The following is a 14,772-nucleotide window of genomic DNA, read 5'->3' on the forward strand; positions in this document are numbered from 1 at the left end:
GAAGAAACCCCAGGCTCTGCGCCCCTGAAGATGCCCTTTCCAGAGTGGGCCATGGAGGGGTTTTCCAAACATGCATCCTTTAGTCAAAGGGAGGATGCTACCCGCCCCCCCGGGGCTGTGATGTGGCCCTGGGAGGGGAAAGCGCTTGGTTTTACCGGACCTTTTCCTCTGTGCCCGGTGAGGACCGGTGGGGCTGGTTGTGTGCTAGGAGTTGGGGACTGTCCCAGGTACACCGTGTCTAAAGCTGTTCGATATTGTTTTGATTAGGTAGATATCGTCAGAAAAAGGCAGTTTATCAAGCTCGAAGCTGTTCATGGGAGGGGAGTGGTTTCAGTGAACTGGCTTAAAAAAAAAGATTTATTGAAATACATTGTCTGAGATATTTGAAACATCCATTTGAACAGTTGGGGAACAAAAAGTTCCATGTTCTTCTTCAAGCTGAATTTTATTTATGTTTTTTAATTTCAGTTGATTTACGGTACAGGGCAAATGGAAAAGGGAATAGGGATTGAAATGGAGGGGAGAGCTTTCAAAATTTTGGACACAAAGTGTTTCAGTTTGCCAATTCTGAAACCCTGCGTTCCTGTTTGGGATGGGATGACAATTTCTATTCCCCGGGAGAGAAAAGCCCCTTTTCTACTGTACTGTAATGATGTCTAAGGAAAGATGTCTCACACATGTTTGATTTCTCTAGGGCAGAAGCATCTTATAAACAGTCGTCTTATCTATACGCGTCTGCGGCTGCAGGAAATCCCGTAGCTGGCATTCTCAGAAGCGCGTGATCCCCTTGGGCAGGGTCTCAGCCCACCTCTATTTTTATAAATAACTCCTGGCGGTGCTCGTGGCAGGGGTCTGCATGGGTGCCCCGTGGACTGGCTGGGGCGATGTGTCCCTTGAAAGGGATGCGGAACTGTTGCAGGGGCTCGTGAGCTGCCCCGGGGACCCCCGGAGTGGGAGTGAGGGGCTTGCGGGGGGAGCGCTCCACAGCCGGCTGCAAAAATCCTCCGAGTAATATGCGTTGCCCCGTCTCAGCTGTTGAGGGATGTGTTGTTTCCTGAAGCAAAATAGCTCCTGGATTTCAGCCGCATCCGGCTGCGGTGTGCTTCCAGCAGATGCTCACCTCGAGCTGCCCAGGAGACCCTCCTCTTCTCCCGGCCAGGCGAAAGGGGAGATTTCCTTTCCTCTTTCAACCCATTTTAGCCGTTAATTGTGGATTTTTGGATATTAATTCTCACCTCTGGTTCAGGAGATTCCACTCTTCATTTTTATTATGGGCACCCAATGTCTTAGATATTAAAAAACATTTCCTGTGCGGGAAGTGGAAAGGAGTGTGGGGAGGTAGTGGGAGGCCGGGCAGCGTTTTTGGGGTAAAGCAGGGGCAGATCCAGCACTGCTGCAGGTGCTGAGCATCACCACGCTGCATGGGCTGACCCACACCGGTGCCGGGGTACCGGGGCTCCCATGAGCCGGGCGGGCTGGGAGGGATGTTTCACGGGCTGGAGGTGGGGGGGAAGGTGAGTCGCAGCCCTTCTGGTGGGTGCTGGGGGTCCTGAGGGAGTCGCAGCGCAAGCGCGGCTCCCCCGCAGCCCCCCGCGGCCCAGCCGTGCCCTGCCGGCGCCGCCCACCCGGATCCCTGCGTCCCGCTAACGTCTCCGGCCAGAAGGTGCTCGCGCAGGGCGAGGCGTCAGTAATCCGCGCTGTGGACACGCCGTCCCTGCCGGGGCCGGTTGCGTTTCCCACGTCGGCCCCCCCGGGGAAGGGACGCCGTGGCTGCGGGAGGGACGTCACCGGCTCGCGCCTCTGGGGCCGGTGGGATCTGGCAGCGCGGTCGCAGGGGGGGAACCGAGGGTGGGAATCGGCCTCCGGGGCCCAGGTGAGCGGCGCTGACGGATGAGGAGGAAAGCTTCCAGGAGCACGTCTCCTTTCCAGCCGTATTGCTGCGGTGACGACAGCAGCAGAGCCTGCCTCGGCGCCGGGCGCTCGTGGGTGAGGTGGCGGGTTTTTTGGAACTGATGTAGACTTCCAGCTATCGGAGATCGTCCCGAGGTGCAGCTTGACATAGAAGTTTTTGGCCTATTTATTACTTTGTGTCTGAGTGTTCCCATAGGCGTATGATTTTAAACCTGGGCTGCGCTTAATATTGGGAGCTGGAGCATTTGTGTTTTAGCTCTAGATCAGTGAGGACTTGGGCTCTGCGGCTGGTGTGCTTGGCAAACTCTAGCCCAGGGATCTGTTTCTCGGCGAGGGTGTTTGAGGTATGGGGAGTGTTCAACACCCCCTCTTTTTCCTTTTTATTGCTTTTTTTCTTTTCAGTACTGCCGTTTCCCCCTTTGCTGTCCTGTGACCATTGCTGTGCCACCACAAGCTCCCACGGGTGTCACTGCAAGCCCCCAGGGATTACTCTGCTGCACTGACATCAGACCAGCGTGGGTCCCCTCTGCCGTTGCGCTGGGTTGGAGGAACTTGAGCTGCAAGGGCTTGGCTGGCTGCGCCCGGACCCCTCAACCCTGAGAGCATTGAACGCCCACAGGGGTTTATCTGTTTATTTGCCAGCGTGTGTCTGAAGCCTTTGGTTGCTGTGGTTTCCTGGGGCTCTGAAACACAGCTGATCAAGTGCTGAGCCTGCCCCTGAGCCGTTGCCTCTCCTGGCTCCCACGGGGTTGGGGTTGGGTCACCGCGTGTCAAACCCTACAGCGGGTGCCGCGGCACGTGCCGCGGCAGCTCTGCTCTGTTGTAGGAAGCTGTCGGTCGGCCGTGAAGGTGTTTCACGTAAGCGGTGGGAGCAGTCAACAGCATGCGTTGCGCGTCGGCTTCTGCTCGTGGTGTAGCTGCCGTGAACCTGCGTGTCTGGCCGTAACCAGGGCACCTCGGCGTGGCCGACACGGCCCCGCAGCCATCTGCCCGCGGCACGCTGCCTCTTCGTTTCGGTGAAGCCTTTAAGCAGAAACGGACAGTTGTGGCCCTGTGTTTTGGGGTTAAATGGGGAGAAGGGATCTGGTACTTCAGGTTCTGCTCCTGTCTTTGCCACTGACGGATCCTAAACAGACTATGCCACCGGTTTTTGTCTTCTGCCATATGTTTCCCAATAATGCCCACCCACTGGGGAAAGCGCAGCGCCGGGTGTCTGCAGGCATTGTTGGGAACCCTCTGTCAAATATGCTAGGAAAACACGAAAGGTATTAATTTAGGCCAAAGATTACGGGAAGTCTGTTTGTTAGGGTTTTTTTGTACCTCTATTTTTAGATTGCCAGTCTGAATTGCCAGGATCGGGCCCTTCCTGCTAAGGAGGGGTTTTGAGCCATTCCTGTTATAGCACCTCAGATCTCTGCGTTTGAAAATCTCCGCTTAAATCTTTTGATGAGCTCCTAAATAAAAAGACAGGCCCTAAAAGGATATTTATGTGAGAAAACGGTCCGACTTTCCCTTCTGCGTCAGGAGAATTGGTTTGGAGGATGTGAAAGCGTAAAGGCTCGGTACGTACCACTTCCACAAAAACCTCCTGACATGGTACTAAAGCCGCGATTAGCGTGAAGTCCGTGTCTGGATTTACCTGCTCAATTTGCAACGGGTGTATAAACCTTAAATACTCTTGATAGTATTTTTCTTCTCCTGGGCTTTGAGTGTGCACTATTACCGTTAGCATCGGTATTCCTACACTTGCGGTATCGGGGCTTGTATTTCCAGGTGTAATTTTGGATATGCCTAATAAGTGGAGCTGTGCTGCTCACCGTGTCCCTTTTCTCCTCTTTCTTCTGCAGCCGGAGGAGCTTACCAACGCCCTGGAGATCAGCAACATAGTCTTCACAAGCCTCTTTGCCCTGGAGATGCTGTTGAAAGTCCTCGTTTATGGTCCTTTTGGCTACATTAAGAATCCCTACAACATCTTTGATGGGATCATCGTGGTGATTAGGTGCAAACCTAGAGCTTGCTTTATGCGTGTTTCCCCTCACTTGGCTGTTTAATTAAACAGAAAGTAATGGAGAGTGGGCACAAATACCTTCCTGTGACACTTTATACTTCTCTGCTGTAAATTAACGCACTTAGACACGATTGCTAATACATATCTTGGGGTTATTTTATGGTCATTTTAGAGAGAGGCTCAAACAGAGAGCTATCAGTCCCAGTGTTCTGGGGAAGTCTGGGATCCGAACGGTACAACCGGTGCCCCATTAAGTAGCTGTCTGGTTTTTTGGCATGTGCAAAGGCTGTAATTGCCCCTGCAGCTGCAGCCACTGATTGGCGCACGTGTGTTTGACACTCTAGTGGGGCTCTGCTCTTTGCAAGCCTGGACGGTGTCCAGCTCACCGGGGGCACCGGCAGCGTGTCTCTGCTCGCTTTCCGTTCCTTTTCTCTCTGGATTCCGCCCTCCCTTTGCTTCCTCTCTCCCGTGCCTTTGCATTAGGCTTTGTCTTCTCATCCTGCAATGACCTTTTTTCCTCCCTCAGCGTGTGGGAGATAGTGGGCCAGCAAGGTGGGGGGCTCTCGGTCCTGCGGACCTTTCGGCTCATGCGAGTTTTGAAGCTGGTCCGCTTCATGCCAGCCCTTCAGCGCCAGCTCGTAGTCCTCATGAAGACCATGGACAATGTGGCCACGTTCTGCATGTTGCTGATGCTCTTCATCTTCATCTTTAGGTGAGTGTTTCCGATGCCCCATCCTGAGGGTGCTCGGGGTTTTTAGGTGGGATTCGATGGTGAGGTGAGGAGATGTAAGGAGTCCATACCAGGACGTGGCTGAGCTGAACAGTCCCAGAAACAGCATCGTTGGCCAGCGCTGGTGATGGCTTGCTGCCCTGACTAAATTATCTTAACTCGGGCCAAATGAGACATCTGTCTTTGCAACATGATTTACAAGGAAAATCTTTCAGCTGGATGATTCCTTGACATTGCCCCAAGACGGCGGTCCCATTACTTCCCGACCAGCAGAAAGCCTGGTGCTAAAAATACTGCCAAGGAGAGGGTGATGTTCCTAAAATAGTCAGCCGTGGTGGTGCTTGTGCTCGTGCATGGCCTTTTCTTCTGAGAAGTGAGGTTCTGCAGTGGAAACCTTAGAAATAGGCTTGGCATAGCCCCGAATTTTGGGATTTTGGTCTAGATTTTGAAAAGAACCTGTCTCCTTGTAAAAGCCAAGTCTGGTGTTCCGGCAATGCAGGCACTGGGAAGGCTGAAGAAAGCCGGTCTCTTCTAGAGAATAATATCCCTTCTCCCAGTGTGCTGTTTCACTTCAAAACCCACCATTTGCAGCCATGGTGCTCAGCAGAGCTGTAAATAATTTGATTATTCAGGTTACTGGATGAGAGCAGGGGAAACCAAATTATTCTTTTAGTATCAATCTAAAATGAAAGGTATTCTGTTTTCTTGTCAAAATTGAGAAAGTTGTTTCAGGTCCTCTGATATGTCTCAGGCATTTCGCAGAAATCCTTTTTGTCTTCCTAATTCAATTTAAGCATATTTTGCTGAAAATGTGTTATTGCAAAACAGAAAGTCAAAACACTTTGTTTAGAAAATGTTGAAACAAAATGTTTTGACTTAAAAAAAACAAAGCAGAAGAAAAAGGAGCGGGCATAGTTTCTGGTTGAAACTCTTTGACAGAGTTGACCCAAATTCACAACTGGTTTGAGTGATCTCGAGGCATGTTTTTCAGCGAACGAATGATTCATCTTTTTAACAAGAAAAAAAAAAAAAAAGAATTTCCCAGGTGAAATCAGGAGGCAGAGTCAGCCCTGTGGTACGATTACCAGTTTGTACTGTGGTCTCCTGTTGAGCCCCTGCTTTCCCTCCTGCGCAGCATCCTGGGGATGCACCTTTTTGGCTGTAAGTTTGCTTCGGAGCGAGATGGCGACACGCTGCCCGACAGGAAGAACTTCGACTCCTTGCTCTGGGCCATCGTCACGGTTTTCCAGGTACGGAACAGAAAATGCCGACGCTCCTGTGCATTTTGGGGCTGCAGGGGCTGAGGTGGTTTTCCAAAGCATCTAACGGAGCTTAGTGAAGCTCCTTGCCATGGAAGGGAGGGAGCCCAAAACCACAAGTGAGGGAACACAGGAGGTTTCAGACCATTTTCAAGAACAGAAGAGAGAGCTCATGAGGAGGGGCTGCGGAGGCAGGAAGCTCTTGCATTTGCAGGGTATGGGCTGGGGGGGAAGTAGGCACCGAAGGCGGCGATGGAGAGGAGGCGATCAGGACCATTTACACTGATACTTTGACAAAGACCAGAATCCGATTTAAGCCCATAACTGATATGTGCAGATTTTTGTTTAGCAGCCCTGAGCTCTGTGACTGCAGGATTTGTGAAGGACTGCCGTCTGTTCTGGCCGACCAAAGGGAAGGTCTGACCCACGGGACGTTGCGCTCCCTTACGGCTGAACGTGTCCCTTGGTGCGGGTGGGACTCGGGGGGGTAGGCAGGGTCCTGACTGGGTAGCATGGGAGTCGCAGTCGCTTTGGTCCCATCTGTTCTCTGGCTCAGAGGTGGCTTGGGCCAGGTTTGTCCTGCTGTGGTTATAGCTGCAGTGGATACCCCAAAAGTCGGGTGCTTGTCTGGCCCATCCAGAGCACAGATGCCCAGCCAGGCTCGGGGAAAATGGCACGTAATCCTCTGGCATCTCCGTTTTCCTGAAACCCTTCCTCTGCAGATTTTGACCCAGGAAGACTGGAACAAGGTCCTTTACAACGGCATGGCGTCGACCTCCTCCTGGGCTGCTCTCTACTTCATCGCTCTCATGACGTTTGGGAATTACGTTCTCTTTAACCTGCTGGTGGCCATCCTGGTGGAGGGTTTCCAGACAGAGGTAATGTCCTCATGCTCATGCCTTTGCTTTTTTCTAAAGTTTCAGGGCCTCCAGATCCTGGAATTTGATTTCTGAGATGGACAGGAATATGTTTACAGGAGTGGTACATGAAAAAAGTGGGGGAAAATATTAGGTCTTTTTTTTTTTTCCTTCTTTCTCTTAGCCGCGGTGCAATTTAATACAGCCAGCCTTCTAAACGAAGGGCTGAAATGAAAAGCATTGTTAGCATTAATGCAGGAGTGGGAATTCATGGGAATTCAGCGGTGAGTCAGGCACTGCGGATGGGATCGCTGCTGTGACAGTGTCTTTGAAACAGTTCTCACCGTGTTTGTCAGCCAGATTAAAAGCCCCTCCTGAAAACTTACGCAGGCTGGGGAGAGATTAGTGACACAATTATCTTTTTTTGATAGTATGTGTTCGTGGAGCTCTTCCCATTTCCAGCCCCGTAATGCTCTGCACATTTTAAAGTACGTGATTGCTGCTCTCTGCCAGCTGATTCCTGAGGCTGGGAATTTCCATGAGACACCCTGGGTTGCTGGAGGCTTTCATGGAAGGGCAGGGAGGCACTTAGGTTTGAACTCAAGCTGTTGTTTTGGGGTTTTTTTCAACCTACTGCTTTCCCAAGTGTCCAACGCGGAGCGAGTAAGCATGTCACCTAGTCCCCAGAGTGGGGGACCTGCGATGCCACCCACGCTCTGCGAAAATTGTCCGACTGCCCAAGAAGATCAGTGAGGGGAGGGGACCTTTACACCCTGCCCGGGGGATTGGAGGGGCAAAGGTAACCAAACCTGCTCACTGGGATCTGTTTGTATAGCCTGTGTTTTTACATGCTCTCTCTGATTATTTTTTTTATAAGTGTTCTGGGGTGACTTAATGTTACTTAAGATTTGTTGCTTATGTATCATAATATCCTCCCACCCTCCGAATAGCTACGCACGGAACTGCTGTTACTATTTTCAGAGCACAGTTTAGGGTTAAATTAATGGAGTTGTACCAGGAGATAGCAAGAAGAAATTTTTTTTATCGTCTCTCTCCATGTTGGTGCTTTTCTTTTGTTAATTGTTATTGTTGTAGCTGTTTCTGTCTGTAACCCCCCACCACCCCTCAGCCGCAGGGGAGGTCACTGCCAGGTTCTCCCGAATAGCACAATGTTCCCTTGCCCAAGCGAGAAGAGGTAAAAAGCTCCTTGTCTGCTTGTGATGACGGCTTCGAAACCGAACCTTTGTCTGTTCAGTCTGGCAAACTGATCCTCTGAAGGTCTGAAGTGGGAGATCACCTGCTGCACCCGCTCCTTAGAGAAAAGGACACAGCCTCCAAGTGCAGCAGCCCCTTTTCCAACCCCTGGTCCTCGAGGGAGGCTGACACCTCTGGTCCTTGGCTCAGCCCGGTTTCTCACGCTAGAGCATCCCCGCGCTCGCCCGCCGGCACGCTCGCTGTCTCCCCGGGCAGCAATTTCTCCCACGCTCGCTTTGCGGCCAGCTGGTACCGCGGTGTGACTCCCTGTAAATTCCTGGCTTAACGCACCGCGCTTTTATTCCCGTAACCGTGTCCTTGAGGGTACGTCTTCCCCGGAGTCGGGGAGCTGCCTGCAGCACCTCCCAAATTTGCTTTCGGCTGGTTTTTGCGGCAGGGCTGCCCCGTCGCCTGCCCCTGCTCCGCTGCTGGGGCAGCGCCGGGCTGGGCCAAGCCAGCTCCAGGGTTGCCCCGTACGCCGCGAATGTGCTTTACGTGCAGAGTAAATCGGGGAGTGACTTCTGATTCGGGAAGGCACGGGGACAGCCTGAAGCCAGCGACGCTCGTGCCGGTATCGAGAGGCGAGCACAGGGACCAGGACCCAGCGCAGCCTCCAAAGATCAAACTCTCCGGCTCGTTCTGCCCAACCACGGCATTTTCAATGAACTCGCACCAGATTTCTATAATTTGTGACTCTGATTACGGTGCTATTTTATATCTCAGGCTTTGATGGCATTTTAAGAATAATCTTCCTTGTTATGCTGAGTTCTCCATGTTCCTCTGGTAAATTGCAATGAGATCAAGAGATCCCTCAGCTTAACCCAAGTTTCCAGCAGCAGATGGGGAACAAATGTCTGCTGGAGGTCGGGAGCCAGGTCTGGCCTTGCTGCTTTATATTTATTCAGCTTTGCTGGTGTGTAGCTTTGCAAACAGATCTTGTTCTGGTTTTTGCTAGCCAGCACACAAAGGATCCTTTCCTAAGCAGAACGAATAGAGGGATCATCTCTCGCTGTAAACAAACCCCAGCGTCCCCCTCCTGTGATTGCACTTGACCCTTCTTCTGAGTTTGGGGTGGGGGTTTTTTGTGTTTTTTTTTTTTTTTCCATTCTCCTTCAGATTTCTGGGCTGAAACACAATCCCAGGGCTGCTGCCTTTATCTCCTGGTCCTTGAGTGCCTTTCCTCAATCTGCAAGCACCTCGTTAATTTTAGTGCATGGCTTTGCAGCCCCAGTTGCTAAGCAGCAGACGGATATAAGCAGTTGAGAAACAAAAAAGACCTGTTCCAAACTTTAAATTCGGAGCAATATATTTTGCAGGGTTGAATTTCTTTTTTTTTTTTTTTTTTTCTTACTTGGTAACCTGCTTCTCTCTTGCGAGAGGCGCACGCAGGACTTCGTGCGACGTGGTTATTTTTGACCGCGCGTTCTCTGATTTAACTCCAGCCTGGCGCTGGTGCAGGGAAGGTGAACAGGGGACTCCGTTTGATCGAGCTGCTGATTTGAAATTGCTGCCTGACCTCTCGGGTCCCTGCCCTGGGGAATTCTCTCTGAAGCAAGCAATGACTCCCCTTTGTCAGGAGCAAAGCTCCTCTCCCAAGGGACTTCCTGATAATATTACCTCCCGAGCGTATTCTTCCATTGGTAATCCTCCCTGTTTCATGCCCCCTTGTCCCCGGCTGTCCTCGCTTGTGGGTTTGTTCCTTCCCCTCCCTTGTGCCCCCCTGCCTTCCCAGGACCCTCCTCCAGCACCCCCATCCTTTCCTCTGCAGGAGGACGTTCCCTGCCCTGTGGATGTAGCGACCTTGGAGAAATACAGACTTTTCCTCTGGGCTTCAGCCGGCGGGAACGGTCCCTTCTCCCGCAGGAGGGGTTTTGGGCGATGTTTTTCTTGCATCCCTTACCTCTTGCATTCTTACCAGTTGCAGTGGGATTTTCCTTGTGAAGGAAAAGTGTTTCTGTGTTTTCTTTCAATGGCTTTTCCGTGTCTCTCTGTTACAACCAAAGACTTTAAATTAAGTGTCCATTACATGCCCAGCAAGGCACCGTTGGCCAGTCCAGATCCCAAAGCTGATCAGTCTTTCTTAAACTCTTCATCCCAGCCTAGAGTGGGACCAGTTTTGCATCCTATGTAGCAACCAGGGGAAAGATCCGTTGCCCTGTAGGAACGAAATTCAACTGGTGGGACAACTTGTGCCCTCCTGCTGCAGTGTGTAACCTCCCGCGGCGCCGCGGGGTAGGACCAGGCACAGCCACGCCGCCAAAACGAGCCGAGGAGCGTTGGAAGAGCCACCCCTGAGGAAGGGGAAACACAGTGTGTGTTCCAAGGGCCCCAGGACGGGGCTGTGCCCCTCTGCCCGCGGACCCCTGCCCCGTTCGGGCACCTCGCCGACTTGAACGGGCGTCTTCGCTAACGGGGGTGAGGAGGGATCTGAACTCACGGTTCTGGTGGCTTTCCTTGAATTAGATATTTCACCTGGTTGTAAGAGGACTGCTATTGTGTTAATCAAACATTCATTAAAAGCCTCTATTGCTGCTTAATGAAGGCATAATAAATAAAGATCCTATTATGCAGCTGCAAAAAAAAAAAATCATGTTTTCAGTAATTAGCTGGTGTTTCATTAGCACAATTATCACTCAGGAGCTGAAGCAAGCTGAAATACTTAATTTAAAGGTAAAGCTGGTCCCTTCGAAGGCCTTTGCTCCATCTGAGATCTTCCACCCCTTCCCTGCGCCGAGCGGGGTCGGTGCTCCAGCCCATCCCTCCGTTGCGGCCGCACGCTGCCCGTCTCTCCTTGCCCTTGCCTTCCCTGCTTTTTCTCGTGTGGTGTATTTTTTTTTTGATTCCCCATTCAGTCCTGCTGTTGAAACTGTGACAATTGAACCCCCCCTTCCCCTCCCTCCCCCCTCCCTCCCCCCGTTTCTCCTTCAGGAGATCTCCAAGCGAGAAGACGCGAGTGGGCAGTTAAGCTGTATTCAGCTGCCTGTCGACTCGTCGGGGGTACGTACGCAGCTCATCCCAACGCCCGCCGTGGTTGTCTCTCTCGTGGTGCCTGGTCACACGCCATGGTGCTGTTCTCATCGTAGTAGCTGTCGTTCTTTTGGGGGTTGTTTGGGTGTTTTGAGGTTTGCTGCTTTTTTTTAATATTTTTTTTTTTTTTCCTTTCTTTTGTCGTCCTCATTGTTGAGCCAGCCTTGATTTTAAGTCCCTTTCTTCTCTGGGGGAGCCAGGTAAATTAAAGTGGGTGCTTCGGGGCAGCTGATGTGGCTCCCACCCTGGCTCTCGCTGACCCCCTCCTGGAACGCCTGCCCCGGGGAAGGCTCCCGCGGGGCTGTCACAGCCCCTCCACGGCGCGGTCACGCCCCGGGGACCTCCCTAGGGATGCGGAGGGTGACGCTGAGCGCCGGGCGTGCCTGCCACGTGCTCCCTCCATCAGGCAGGCGCAGGAGGGTGCCTGGGAGCGAAGGGACCTGGAATCAAGGCTGTTTGTGGGCGTGTGTGGGGGGACCCCCGTGTTCGGTAGGACGGGGGCAGCTGTGCTGTGGTATGTCCCAGAAAGGCTGGCCGGGATGCCGGGATTGCCGGCGAGATGCCGTGTTGCAGGATGTGAAATGGTCCCATTCGGGTCTGGGGAAGCTGCGGATCTCCGAAGCGCGCTCCAAACCTCACTCTTCTGCCAACCCCACCTTTCTCTTTACCACTGCCTTCCCTTTCCGTTCTTTCCGAGAAGCCTGGCTTTTCCTTCAGCACAAAAGCCCTTTCCCGTTGTATCCCAGTGTGTCAGTTCCCTTCGGTACAGGCTGGTTGAGCCATTGTACACTCTGGTCCATCTTGACGTACGCTCGTTTCCCAAAAGGATTTTAACTCCCTGTTCTCTCATAACCCCTTTTCTATCCAGAAAGGCAAACTGGGAGTGCAAGAACAGGTAACGGGGAGCAGCCCCGGCTGCGAGATGCTTGCCTGCACCGTACCGAGTCTGGCACGTGGTGTTTCAGAGGGAATGCTTTCTGCCCTCCAGACGGGGGGTTTGGTGCTGGGGAGGGGGTGGGAAGTCCCCACATAGCTCTGCTTTTCCACCTCGGCATACATCTCATCATGCCCCCTAAAACTTTCCTTTGGGCTGTTAAAGAGAGCTCCAGGAATACAAATAGCATAAAATTCTTCCCGTTATTTATTCCTTTTTAATAACCCATTAGGGAGAATGAGTAACCCCCGGCAGGCCCGCTGACGGGCTGAGCCGGGAGCCTCCACGGGGAGCGTACCTGGAGCCAGCTGGAGCCCCCGTTCATACAGAGACATGGGTTTGGCTCCAGTGAAGTTCGGGCCAGCCTGACTTTACTGCTCCCCCTTGCAAGGTGCATTCCTGACCTTCCCGGGCTGCATCCTACAGGATGAGCTTCCCCGAATAGCACAGAAGTTCTGGATCCTCCAGAGGGGTAGTGTTGAGCCAACACTTCACATCACGTGCTCTTTTGCCTTAAAAATACGTGTCTGAGAGCGTCCAGTCTGCTTGGAAGAAATCCCCTTAACTGTTTAGTGGCCCCGTGGGGGCTCGTCCCTCGGGGGGTTTGTTAACAAAGCGGTGGAGGGCACTGGACCGCGTGGCAGATGCCATCTCTTCTTCCTGTCCCACGCTGGGGCCCCTCTGGGATTTTTACAACCAACAGGTACCCGAGCACCAAACCTCCGCAGTGCTGGCCAGGGCTCCTGGGGAGGCAGCTTAGCCCTGCTGGGGTTTTCTGGGGCTCCTGGTCTCTCCCAGCTGAAGTGAGGGTCTGCTTGGCTTCTTTCACCCCAGCATCCTCCCTCCCTTCCCACCTCTCCTCCCTCCCGACATACATCGCGACGGGGCTTGGTGCCCTTTGCCAGAGCAGTGGTTTCAGCCATGGATCCTCCTCTTTTGGCTGGGCATCATTCTGGCGCGCACCATTGCCCGTGGGGTGTATCCTGACTATACCACACCCTAAGCACCTTTCTGCAGTGCCAACGGACAGAACCAGCGGGGGCCGTGTGGCAAGACCCAGCGAGAGCCGGGGCACCACGCTGCAAGCGATGGTAAACCTCTTCTCTCCCCTCCCGAGGACGAGCCCGTGTCAAAGCGAGCAGCTCTCGCTCGGCCCCCGGCGTTCGAAATGCTACAGAGGAATTTAAATCCCCCAAACGTCTCCTCCTGTTGCGTGTTGCAGCCGGGGGGAACAGCCACCCAGAGCAGTTGTTATCAGGTTCTGCCACCTGGATCTGCTCTGCACTGGTGGGGCATCCATCGACACGTGCCCTTTAGCTGCCTTGGAAAGTCAGGATCCCTTGTGCCCCTTCTGAATCCCAGATTGCTTCATCGAAGCATCACTAGAAAGAGCCACACAGAGGGAGTTTTAAGCCTTAGCGTATAAATTGAGAGATGAGTAGGGTCAATTTTTGTCCCCAGATTGCTCACCAGATATCTGTCCTTCCCTAACATCTGCCCAGTATGCAATTCCAGCAGCAAAAATTAAGCGATGGTTTGGTTTTTTCTGCTCCCTTTCTGGGACTGTGTTTGGAGCCAGAGGCAGTCTGTCCTCCTGGTAGGAGGTTAATTAGTCTGTGGTATAAATATGTGCATGCGTCATTTTGTGAAAGGTGATGTTGCATCGTGGTACGAAATTCAGTGGATCCGTAGGTGTGGTGTTGGAGAGGGGAATCCGTTTTTTCAGAGGGTGTCCGTGTACTGCAGCCCTTCGCCCTCCTTGTTGAAGCCCTTTGTTTTGCTCCAGGGTGATGCTTCCAAGTCTGATTCCGAGGGGGATCTCTTCCCCCGCAGCCTGGAAGAGGAGGGAGGACTTAAGAAAAACTTGTCAAATCCAGCCTGTGAGTAACAACCCCGAGAGGACGGACCTTTCTGCAGAAACCTCGCTTTGCTGTGAAAACAACTTGTCCTGAAGGGAAGAGCTCTCCTAGAGAGCACGGTGTAGTCCAAGCCGTGGCACGCTCGAACAGGCCAGCAGGCTTGTGGCATGGGGTTGGATCGTGGGATGCAGACAGACATATGATGGCGTTCAGGACGTAATCTCCCTGCCAAGCCCCAGATGTGGGCTTTCGGGGTCCCCCTTCAGGGGCACAAGTGGAGGAGCTGCAGGGAAGGAGGATGGAGGGAGCCTGGCACGGGCAGGAGGTTCCCAGGGTTGGAGCTGGCGGGTGTTGGTTGGAGCGTTAAGGGGCAGCAGATGACCGTCTGCATCTGCTCCTCTCTCCCACTGGCACCTGATGTCCTTGGCACCCGATCCCATGCCTGATTTACATCCCCCTGCTCCCCTGCCAGGCTGAAAGATGGGCGCCCAGCTCTTCAGAAGGGCTTTTTGGCCCCATCCTCCCCGCTGGAGGAGAGCCGGCCCCACACAGCTGCTTTGCCGCCCAGGAGCAGGTTGTAGATGCACCCCTTGACACCTAAAACACACTTGTGTCTTCCAGTGATGGCCCTGAGTGACCACCCAGAGCTGAAGAAGAGCCTGACCCCGCCGCTCATCATACACACCGCTGCCACGCCGATGCCCATGCCCAAGAGCGCCATGTTCGGAGATGCAGCGCAGGGCTACGAGTCCCGCCGGGCCAGCGGCGTCTCCATGGACCCCGCCGCCTACGAGCTCAAGTCCCCGGTACTCGCATCGCCTCCTCCTGCGGATGCTCAGCGGGTGTCCGTTAGGCTTATGGGACTGTCTGTCCATCCGCCCGCCCCAGCTGGCGCAGCAGCAGCCCGGCGCAGGGCGGGTGGCATGGGGCTGA

General features: G+C 53.2%; 1 protein-coding gene across 1 annotated transcript in view; it reads left to right on the forward strand.

Annotated features, from left to right (window-relative positions):
• CACNA1G (calcium voltage-gated channel subunit alpha1 G) overlaps positions 1–14,772 on the forward strand; it is a 146,618-nt gene that overhangs the window by 77,638 nt on the left and 54,208 nt on the right. The window contains exons 10-16 of the mRNA XM_082008204.1: positions 3,759–3,910; positions 4,446–4,631; positions 5,785–5,899; positions 6,631–6,786; positions 10,948–11,016; positions 13,767–13,860; positions 14,461–14,645. Coding sequence (XP_081864330.1) covers positions 3,759–3,910; positions 4,446–4,631; positions 5,785–5,899; positions 6,631–6,786; positions 10,948–11,016; positions 13,767–13,860; positions 14,461–14,645 — 957 coding nt within the window. The remainder of the gene's footprint in view (positions 1–3,758; positions 3,911–4,445; positions 4,632–5,784; positions 5,900–6,630; positions 6,787–10,947; positions 11,017–13,766; positions 13,861–14,460; positions 14,646–14,772) is intronic.

Source organism: Phaethon aethereus (genome assembly GCF_964289735.1).
Source record: "Phaethon aethereus genome assembly, chromosome: 18".
In the NCBI taxonomy this organism is placed as follows: domain Eukaryota; kingdom Metazoa; phylum Chordata; class Aves; order Phaethontiformes; family Phaethontidae; genus Phaethon; species Phaethon aethereus.